This window comes from Neomonachus schauinslandi, chromosome 2, assembly GCF_002201575.2.
Source record: "Neomonachus schauinslandi chromosome 2, ASM220157v2, whole genome shotgun sequence".
Lineage (NCBI taxonomy): Eukaryota > Metazoa > Chordata > Mammalia > Carnivora > Phocidae > Neomonachus > Neomonachus schauinslandi.
In genome coordinates, this window is record NC_058404.1 from 201,127,864 (window position 1) to 201,138,624 (window position 10,761).

The following is a 10,761-nucleotide window of genomic DNA, read 5'->3' on the forward strand; positions in this document are numbered from 1 at the left end:
AGCAGCTGGGGTCCCCGGAAATGGACCATCTTCTTCCCGCTGGGTGAGCCTTGAGCCCCTGATCAGGGCGCCCATCTCTTGCTGCCCCTCGTGGACAGACTGGTAGTTTTCCATCACGACAGCAAATGACAAACCTCACAGGAGGCCAGGTTGGCCTGCAAGATCCGTCAGCCTCAGCTCTGAGCAACCTGGCCAGGGCGCCTTTCCAGAACCCGCTGGGCTGGGCTCGGGGGCCAGCTTCTCCCGCCATCTGCAAGCCTGGTGGCCGGCCGGCCCCCTCCACTGAGTGTTCACTGAGCCTCTGAGAATCACCCTGGTCCCGGGAGGGCACGTACCAGTCCTGGGGCTACAACTGGAAAAGCAGAAGAAGAGGGGAACTTGCCTGCATCACACAGCCATGTGAGGCCAGGAATGGACTCAGGGCATGTTGTGGGCTGACCGCCCTCCAATTCCTGTGTTGAAGTTATGACCTCCGGGACCTCAGATATGACTGTATTTGGAGAGGGTCTTTAAAGAGGTGATCTAAGTAAAATGTGGTTGTATGGGTTTTATCCAGTCTGACCAGTGTCCTCATAAGAGGGGCTGGGGACGCATGGAGAGACGACCGCATGAGGACATGGGGAGAAGACGGTGCCTACCCAGCAAGGAGAGGGGCCTCGGGAGATACCAGCTCTGCCCACGCCTGGATCCCCGACCCCCAGCCTCCGGGACGGGGAGGACATGCGCTCCTGCTGTGCAAGCCTCAGGCTGTGGCCCCGGGACACTGACAGCTAACCCCAGGCACGTGCTCCCCGCTGCCCCACCCGCAGATGAGCCTGTGCCCCAGATGAACGTGCCCCGAGGAGGAGGCTCACCTCTAGCGGACCTACCCCGGCCCAGCCCTCGCCCCAGCGGCAGGTCAGCCGCCCACGCAGCCCACGGTCTGTGATGCTATATTTGCTTGCATGGCTCTGTGGCCTGACCCCCCCCCCGCCACGAGACCGCAGGCTCCATGCGGGCAGGGCTGTGCCAAGCAACCTGGTGCCGGGTAGGCTGTGGGCTCTCAGCAGACGTTGTTCAAAGAATGACCGACGGATGCTGGTTTTGCCTGAAGAGCAGTAATAACGACGGGGGCATCGCACCGTCGTGGGGTCTCATTGGCGGTGTGGTCTCGCCGCTTGCCACGTGAGCGCGTGTTCAGTGACAGCTTCCTGGCCGAGTGAGAGGCCCCGCGGGCTGGACCAACCAGTGGCGAATGAACTTGTCAGAGAGCCCCCCGCAGCAGGACTGCCAGCCCCTCACAGAACGGGCCGTTGGAGACGCAGTCCCGCTGGAATGAATGGCAGACCAGGATTTTCTGCTGCTTTCAGAGAAAAGCCTTGTTAATGCTCTTGGTGCCGTGACAGTGGGGTCCCACAGGCCCAGAGGTCGGGGGTGTTCCTCGGGGCTGCGCCCAGGGGTCAACGGGCTGTGGCCTCTCCCCCTACTTAACCGTGGTCTCTGCTGAGTGTTGTGTTGTGCGAGTGAAGTCCACTGGGACAATGGAGCTTCCAGAAGCGTGAGGGCCAGCCGGGCGCACTGCAGCCTCTCGGGGCAGGCCGGGGGGAGGTGCCGGGCACGTCGGGGATGGAGGTTGCCGTTCCCTGGGCGTGGCTCATCCACCTGCGTGCCAGGGCCCTGGGCCCATGGGGAGGGGAAACAGGCTCCCCCACCCTCCCCAGTCCCCACGCTGGCGTTTTGTGCTGAGCCCACCAGGGACGCAGCAGGCCCTGCCCCGTCTCCTGCAGCCAGTCAGCCTCCGGCCCCCGAGCACGGCCATGGTCTGCAGCCCGCTCCAGTGGGCCGACGCAACGCCACTGCTCCCGCCTTACAGGACGGGACACAGGGCCCCAAGAAGGCGGGAAAGTCGTGCTGCTAGTCAGTGGCAGCAGCTTCCCTTTCTCCCACTGTGTCCTCCTAAAGCCAGCAGAAGGCGCAGAGACTCTGAGAGCCTCGTGACAGCAAGCAGGCCCACCCTGGAGGCCACTGGTGACTCCATCACGGAGTCACGGGACCCCATCTCTGATGCCCAGGGGACCCCATCTCTGACACCAGGTGACCCCATCTCTGATGCCCAAGGGACCCCATCTCTGACACCAGGGGACCCCATCTCTGACACCAGGGGACCCCATCTCTGAAACCCAGGGGGCCCCATCTCTGACACCAGGTGATCCTATCTCTGACACCCGGGGACCCCATGTCTGACACCAGGTGACCCCATCTCTGACACCCAGGTGACCCCATCTCTGACACTCAGGTGACCCCAACTCTGACGCCCAAGTGACCCCATCTCTGACACCAGGTGACCACAGGTTAGGGCTATCTCAGGCCTCCTGGCCACCCTGGTCACTGTCCACGCCCCCGGTCAGCAGCGAGAGCCCCACTGACAGCCAGGCCAGCTCCACTCAGGGTCATGACCTCTCCTGGTCTCCCCGCAGGCCGTGTGCTCCCTGGTGCCTTTATGGGGGTAAGCCTGTGAGCTTCATTCCCACTCCCCAAGCCAGTGCCAGGCAGAGGACGGGCGCACACATGGTTAAGGAAAGCCAGGGAGGGGAGAGACGTGTACGTGAGTTCGGCCAGCTCTTTGCTGGCCCTGACAGTGTCCGTGGAGACTGATCCTGACATCTGGGGTTGAAAGTTCCGGGCGGCAGATCGCGCCTGCGTAAAATGGAAAGGTCAGGGCAGTGCTTACAAAGACCAGACCGTCTTAGGGGGTAGTGAGCTCTCCGCCACCAGTGGTATGGAAGGGGGAGGGCTGGCCTATGGGACCTGTGTGTCTCTTCCAGCCTCAGGGAAGCCTATGCTCTTCTCCCCATCTTCCTGCTGTGGCCTCGCGCTCCCACATGCGGAGGCCACGGGGCAGGCAGGCTGCCCCTCCAAGTCCACCCGTCCTCCCCTCTGTGGCTTTTCCTGTTCTCTGGAAAATCAGCAGGGGAACTGGGAGGAGGACAACCCTCTGGCCTTGTGGCTCCCTCGGTGGATATGTGGCCTTACGACCAGGGGTCCCTGAGCCTCAGTTTCCCCATCAGTTAACCGGATCCAGGCAGTCTCCCGAGGTTTTGAGCTTCAATCGTCCACAATTCCAAGGAAGCCAGGGGCATTCTCCTCCTGAGAGCACAGAGGCGGAGAGGAGAGTGCCCCTCAGGAGCAGGAATCCCCCAGGTGACCCAAACAGGTTCTTGCAGCATTATTTATTAAGTGTGCTGGCCTCTGCATGGGGTCTGGAGATGAGAGGAAGTGGGCCCGATCCAGGCTGTGCTGGAGGAGGCCGGTGGCCCGGCCTGAACACCCCGTCCTGTCCTGAGATCTGGCCTGAGCCCCTGCATCCCCAGCCTGTGCCCCAGGGCTCTGGAAGCCCCCTGCCTCCCTCCAGGGCTCCCTCCGTGGCTCCACAGCCCAGTGACCCAGCTGGGCCAGCCCGCCCACGGAGGGAAGCCCAGCAGAGCACTGCTCTCCAGCTGTCCCAGGGGCCCCCCAGAAGCCGTGTGAGGAAGGGAGGGGAGCACCATTGCCTGTGCCCACTGTCCAGACAAGGTATCCCATGGCTCCGTTTCCAGCCCAGTCAGGGCATCGGGAAGCCTGAAGTCACACTGAGCGCCCAGCCTTTAGTGACCCGGAGACACCCACCCTGGGCCAGCTGACACAGGGGTCACTTGAGGCCACGCCCCCCATCGTGCTGTGGGGGGTCCCTGCAAAGGCTTCGGTGCCACCAGACCCCAGAAGGGGCAGGCCCGAGGGTTCTCATTTCCGGCCACTCCAGGCACGTGGGACACTGTCTCTGGATACGCAGTGTGGGCAGGTCCCACAGGCGCCGGGCCGTGGGCAAACCCCACCGTGGCCGCGAGGGCTGGGCTGGCGGGACCCCCGGAGGCGGCGGCGGCGGCGCAGCGTCCACGGCGGGAGGGCCTCCTGGCTTGGCCTCCTGCACGAGTCCGCAACAACCCGCCAACTGTGAACGGCAGCTCCATTTGAACCAATTAGAAGTGGGCTCATTTTGCTTTAAATTCGATTTGCAACAGCAGGGCACTCCAGGAAACGGATAGGGGATTGTTTTCACAAACATTTTGGCTTTCTATATCCTGGGTGGGGTGATCTTGAACAGTGGCTCCAGCATTCGGAATCGTTTCTAAGACGACAAAATAAAAACAAAGCCGGCTTCTATTCGCTTGGCGCAAGGACAGGGACCTGTCATTTCACGGAGCAGCTGGGGTTTTAGAATGCGGTTACATCAAAAATAATGAAGCAACAGGAGAAAGGTGTAAATCCTGGGCCCCGTCTGACCTCAGCCGCTCAACGTTTAATCTCAGGGCTGCTTGCGGTGGAGAAGGAGAGGAGACCAGCACAAAGAGAAGCAACCCGACTCTGTGCACATGACACACAGGGCTCTGGAGGGTCCCTCCCACACCCGGACCCTGTGTTCTCCTGGGAACATGAGGCTAATTAACATGGGGGCTACGGGTGGCCCATGGGGACTCAGTGCAGCTTCGAGGGAGCGTCTCTTCATTCGTTCCCTCTCCGGAGCTCAGTTTTCTTGTCTGTAAAATGGGACCATCCTTCCCTGCTTGGCCGAAGTGTGAATAGCAGAGGGAGCAGCGCCCCGCCCATAGCTGGCACGCGGAGGGCACGCAGCAGACACCTGCCGCTGGGCCCACGCTCATGTCTGTTCCTCTTTATTATGATCCTTAATGACTTCCCTCTCCAGGCCTCCCCATAAAGTGGGGAGGGGGTTCTCGAACAGGGCCCCCCTTCGGGTATCTTCCATCCAGAGCTCTAGGAGGGCTGCATGAGGTTCTTCTGTTTCCGTGGGTGCTGCAGTCAGTTAAGAGCTAATTAAGTGCGGGGGGGTCGGGGGGGGAACCCGCCCACCAACATTAGAACATGTGGCTTCAGCAGCCGGGGTGCACACAGTGGAAAATCCCCCACAGCCCCAGCGCCCAGCCTGGAGTGCCTGCCTCGTGCTCCGAGTTTCTCCCCAATGCCCCGAGAGCCGTTGTGGGGCATCCCCCGCAGGACTCCCCGAATGGCCTGGGACACTGGTCCGGCACCCTGGGCACGTCCTGGCGGCTCCCGGATTGGGAATCCAGGGATGATCCTGGTTGGGCATCTCTGTGGGTGAGGAAGGACAGCCCTGCAGCCCTGAGGGAGGCCCGCTCTGCCCGACCACCTGCCAGGGTGACACACTGTCCCCATGTTCAGATCCTCCCTGGGCCCCCTCCCACGCTGGTTTTCCTGCACCAGCACGAGGGGCAGTGCCTGGCCCAGCCTTGGGGACCTGTGGCTCCGAAGGGCTTTCTGGACATGAAGCCTGGTCTGAGTCGTGAGGGACCCATGAGGGGCACTCGGGTAAAGACGGGAAAGGGGCTCCTGGGGGAGGGCACAGCATGAATTAATAAAGGCACTGGAGAGGCAGATTGAAGCGATGAGCGTGTGGGGGCGTTGAAGCTGACAGCCTGTGAGCCCACTGCAGCGCGGGCTTGTCCTGGGGCCCAGGGGCCTTGCACCAGGTCAGCTTTGCCGCCCCAAAGCCTCCTGCTGGCCCCAGGTATACAGGCGGCAGGCATCAGAGATGCGTGGCGCCCGGCTCAGCCACTGGGCTGGTCCCTCCCCAGTGACTACCCACCCCCCACTCACCCCACGCCCCAGCCAGCTAGGGCCTGGCCCAGGGAGGGGCAGGCTTGGGGTGTTGGTGGAATATGTCAAAAATAGCCCAGTCTGGTGCACCTGAGGTTTAACTATCCCCCCACCCCAACACAGACCGTGGCTTGAATGTCCCTCCAGAGAACTTCCCAGTCCTGAAAGCCCCCCTCTAGAGGAGACTCCTCAGGGCCAGGGTGGCCTGCAGGATGGCACCCAGCCCAGGCTCGGGCAGGCTTCATAGCCCCCTGCGGGGCTCCAGGTTTCCCGCCAACCTGGCCGTAGAGCCTCGGTGTGCGTCCGGCTTCCTCTCTCTCCATCATGGCCAGGCAGCTCAGACCACACCGTGTGCTCAGCCAGGAGAGCAGGATGCCCTTAAACGGGGCTTTCTGGTCCAGCATTCCCCCTCTGCCCTGCATGGTGATCCTTATCCTGACAATAATAGTCCCACCGTACCCCAGGCTTTCACTGGGAGCAGCTACAGATCCTCTTGGCAAGAAAGAAGCACATTTTTGGTCCCCAGGGCTCTCTTCTGGCCCCGCGCTGGCGGTCAGCTCTGCTTCCCAGGCAGACCTCAGAGCGTGGCACTGCACCCCCGGCCCCAGCCCAGCCAGGAAAGGATGTGCAGCCTCCTTATGGCCGCTGGGAGGTAGGGTCGGGGTCACGCAGCGAATGGAGCCACAGTGCCCGCTGGGGTCCCTCTCAGGCCAACCAGACGCTTCCACCCCCCAAACCCCTCACCCTGCTTCTCCGCCCCACCAACATGTGATGCTCTCAACAGCCCAGCTGGTCAAACAGGAAGATGACCCTTAGGAACGGGGGAGGCAGCTTGAGGCCCCCCTGGATACGCGTGGCAGACCCAGAGCAGGGACACAGGGTCCTCAGGGTGGGAGATCCTCACCTGGGTCCCTCCCTCCCCTACTCCTCAGCTCTGAGCATCTGGACATCTACTATCCTGGGACTCACCCTCTCCCATCCCTGAGCCCCCCTCCCATGTCTACATAGCACCCCGCAGATGCCCCCTGGCACGCAGGGGAGGCTGCCCATCCCTGCCCACAGAGAGCCACAGGCTGACGTGTGGCCAGTTGCCTGTGTGGTCCCACATGGGGCCATGGGGCCCCCCTGCCATGGGGCAGGGCACAGGGGAATCTTCAGCCTGGCCACCTCCCTCCTCTCCCTTGTGTGGGGGGGTCCGCCTGGATGGGGGTGGCTGGCGGCGGCAGGAATGCAGTGATCAGCTTGGCCACGGCTGCCCAACCAGACTCAAGACAGACCTGCAGGCGCGTGTGTTTTGATCCGAGGCTGCACTGGAATATTTGAGTCCTGCCGACGGATGTGATATAAAAACAGCCGGCTGCCAGGACTGCTTCCTCGCCAGCAAGTGCCGCGGCAACGTGTTCTCTCCCGCCCCTCAGCCCCCACCCCCGGAGCCGGGGGCCGAACTTAGAGAGTGGAGCTGCTTTTCTCAAGTATTGATTCTGCCGGCTCCGAGTAATTTTTTTTTAAATTCCATACTGAGCGGTAATGGATTATTTGGATTATTCCTTTTTCCCCTTTCCTACAAGCTCAGCAATTGAATTAAAATTCAAGAATTAATTTAAACAAATGTATGTCTCTGTATGTCTCCTAAGAACCGCCAGCGCTGGGCTGGGGCTGGGTACAGCTTTCGGGCCAGTCCCCCCACTCAGGGCCTGGCGCTCCTTGATCTTTTTGCGGATGCTTTTTTATTCTGTCTGAGATCTCCCGAGAGCTCAAGGGGAAGCGTTGGACAGAAAGGAGGCCATGTGACATGCTTCTCCAGCGGCAAGGCCCACGGAACACCCGTGGTCAGAGGACGCCGGAGCCGGGTGCTCAGGCCTGGGCTCTGGAGCTGGACGTTTCTGGTTCCTGGCATGCCCCGCCCCCTCACACCTGTGGGTCCCAGGGCTCAGTGCCCTCAGCCGCAGAACGGGGTCGACAATGAGCCTGACCCCCTGGAGTAGACGTGGAGATGCCCATACGAGAGGAGGTCCACTGTGTGAAGGAACAGGGCACAGCGACCTGACCAGAGGTCTGGGCCCCCACTCCCCGCGGTACTGAGCTGCCCCCCGAAGATGGTTTCCGGGCCGTGTCGGGAGCGGCTGGTGCTCACGGGCACCCTCAGGGAGCGAGCAGCCTCCCCGCTGCACCGCGCCGATGAAGACCGAGATTCCGAGCGAGCCGGCTGGCCCGTGTCCCTGCAGCAGGCCAGGGTGAGAAGCCAGGTTCCGGCTCTGTTTATCCAGCTGAAAAGGTGGCAATCACCATCAAGTGGTGAGCATCTGCTCGCTGAATGGGGTATTAAGCACCAGGCACCGGCGGACCCGGCGACAGCCCTGGAAGGTGCAATTCTCGCAATTAGGGAGCAAGCGGAGCAGGCTGCGCTGACATTCTTCCGTGGGCCGCGTGCCACGCTGCGTGCTCCTGTGGTAGACTTGGAGCGCATCCCCCAGAAGCTCTGTGTGGGGGTGTCGTTACCCCACTGCACCGAGGGGGCCCTGCAGCTCAGTGGGAACACCAGTGCCAACCATGCCGTTTCCAAGGGAAGGTCCCCTCTCTCGGAGGCCCCCCGATTCAGCTGGCAGGTGGAAGCACAGATCGGCTGGCCCAGCAGGGCCTGAGTTTCCAACAACACCCCCCACACACACACTTCACAGAAGGGGTGCTGAAGCCCCGGGAGGGCAGGGGTTTGTCCGAGCTAGCTCAGCAATCCTGCAACAGAGCTGGGCCTCTGACATGGACACCCTGTCGGGCCCTTGCCCGGGGGTGGGTCAGGGATGCCCCACTCAGCCTTGACCAGCCACACACACCCCCCCCCCCACGCTCTCCGTCTCAGCTTCCCCACATGCCCCTGAGCCTAAACGCAGCAGGTGTGAGTGCTCTCACATGAGTGAGTCTGGGCATGGTCCTGGGGAGTTCTTCCAGGCGGGGTGTCCTGAGTACCTATAACTTGGGGTGATGGTGGGGCTGCTGCAGAGGAGGGTTCTCCAAGGGTCGGCCCCATAAATGAGACCAGGGAAGGGGCCCACCCTGGCTTCTGATTCAGGGGACAGGGACTTGGGAGTGAAAGGCAGGACCAGGGGCTGAGCCATCCTGGGGACACACCCATGGCCACCCCAGGTCAAGGACAGATGGGAGGTGAGCCAAGAGAGAGCTCGGCTGGGCAGGCAGGCTAGCCAGGGAAGGGTACATACCGAAGGCCAAGGGGAGCCCGAGCAGGAGTGACAGGAGGATAGGACAGTCACAGCATGGGTCTGCAGAATGAGCCCCCACCAGCCAGGACTCTCCAGGCTCTGTGATTGGGGCTGGAAGAGTCTAGGGGGAGGACCGCTCTACTTAATGCTGACTCTTCTAGCCACCCCTCCTCAAGCCTCACTGTGGAGTGAGTACAGACACCCTGGGGTGTGGGGGAGGGCTGAGCAAGGGGGCAAGGCTTGGCTGCATGGGTGGGCGAGAGGTTAGGGAGGACAGGTGGGGCCCAGCCCCCTCCCCAGCCAATGCAGGTGGTCCCATTGCTTTTGAGCCTCAATGTTCAAAAACAGTAAGAAATTGGTAAAGGTCTCTGGCATGGAATAAGGACCTGGGGACTTGTCTTGACCTGCACCCCACCCCATCTGTGGGTGAGGCCCCCTTCTGGGCAGCTCTCCCCCACCCTACCTACTCCAAAGTGGCAAGCCCACAAAGTGTTCAGAGGTGGGGGAACTGACAGACCCAAAGCAGGCAGAATTGGAGCCTTGGATCACGAGAGCCCTGCCTCCCTCCACGGGGGAGGGGATCCCAGGCCAGGAACTAGATGGGGGGCAGGGATGGGAATGAAGGAGGGCAGACCCCTCGGATCTAAACGGGGACCTAATTTGGGGGGTTCTTGGTTTCTTTTGCCTCTCAGCCAATTACAGCCCAAGAATTTTACCTTTCGTATCAAAAAAAAAAAAAAAAAAGACCCCCCTCCTTCTCCTGCAAGAGGGGATGTTGGAATCTGGAGACCTGGAGTGTCCTCCTTCCACCCCTGGGGGGAGGGTAGACAGGGTAAGGTCTGGAAGGTACCCCCCCACACACCCCCGCTGACGGCTTAAGGACTGACAGCTGCACCCAACATTTAGATTACAAAGGTTTATTTAGAAAATAGTTTGGTTGTTTTGGCTGTCATTTTTGGCAAACATTTAAATACTTTCAATAACCAAAGATTGTCAGTGCCTCTTTCCTCCCCCAAGACAGTCGCCCCCACTAGGTCCTGGGGAAGTCAGCCCTTGCTCAGAGGTGGATCTGGGTAGTGATGGGTGTTGGGGGGGCTCCTTTCTCGCCTGTTTGGGAGGTTGCTTTCACTTCTGCTGTCTAAGACCCTGACCTCACAGCCGCACCTCTGCAGGGATCCCCAGAGCCGGATCCGGGCCGAAGGCCCAGAAGCAGCCCTTTGCTGAGATGGGAAGGCAGAGGGGTCGCCCCTCTCTCCTCCCCCCTCCCCGGGGGCCCTGCTGTCTCTCAGCCCACACTCCTGCCCTGCCGTACCCTCCCCTCCGCCCTGGAGGCCAAGCCATCCCTGGGTCTCTGGGGAAGCTGCCCCCGCTTTCTCCCGGGGGGCCAAGCCTTCCCACGTCGCCGCCTGGAGCTGTCCAGGTCTGCGCGGGCCGGGCGCTCAGCTCACTGCCTGAAGCCCCTTCTCCTCCGTCGGAAGAGGATGTGCTTAAAGGATCGCCGGAAGTCCTGGTTAAAGACGGTGTAGATGACCGGGTTGAGCGAGCTGTTGCAGTAGCCGATCCAGAAAAAGAACTTGAAGAGCGGGTCGGGCACCTGGCAGGCCTCGCGGCAGATGCCGTACAGGCTGTAGCTGAAGAAGAAGGGGAACCAGCAGAGCACGAACACGCCCATGACCACCGCCAGCACGAAGGTGAAGCGCTTCTCGCGCGCCTGGGCCACCTTGCGGCGGCACACGCTGCTGCGCGCCCGGCGGCGGCGCGACAAAAAGAACTCGACGGAGCGCGAGCTGGCGCGCGACAGGCGCCCGCCGGGACCCGGGGACCTCGCGGCAGCCAGAGCGCCCGAATCGGTCGCCCCTGGCCCCGGCCCGGGCCCCGGGACGTCGGCACCGCCCGC

The 10,761-nt window shown here is 61.9% G+C and overlaps 1 protein-coding gene across 1 annotated transcript in view; it reads right to left on the reverse strand.

Moving 5' to 3' along the window:
* Positions 1-10,280: 10,280 nt before the first annotated feature.
* Positions 10,281-10,761, reverse strand: part of ADRA2C (adrenoceptor alpha 2C) — an 8,906-nt gene continuing 8,425 nt past the window's right edge. Inside the window, exon 2 of the mRNA XM_021677676.1 lies at positions 10,281-10,687. Coding sequence (XP_021533351.1) covers positions 10,309-10,687 — 379 coding nt within the window. The 3' untranslated portion in view covers positions 10,281-10,308. The remainder of the gene's footprint in view (positions 10,688-10,761) is intronic.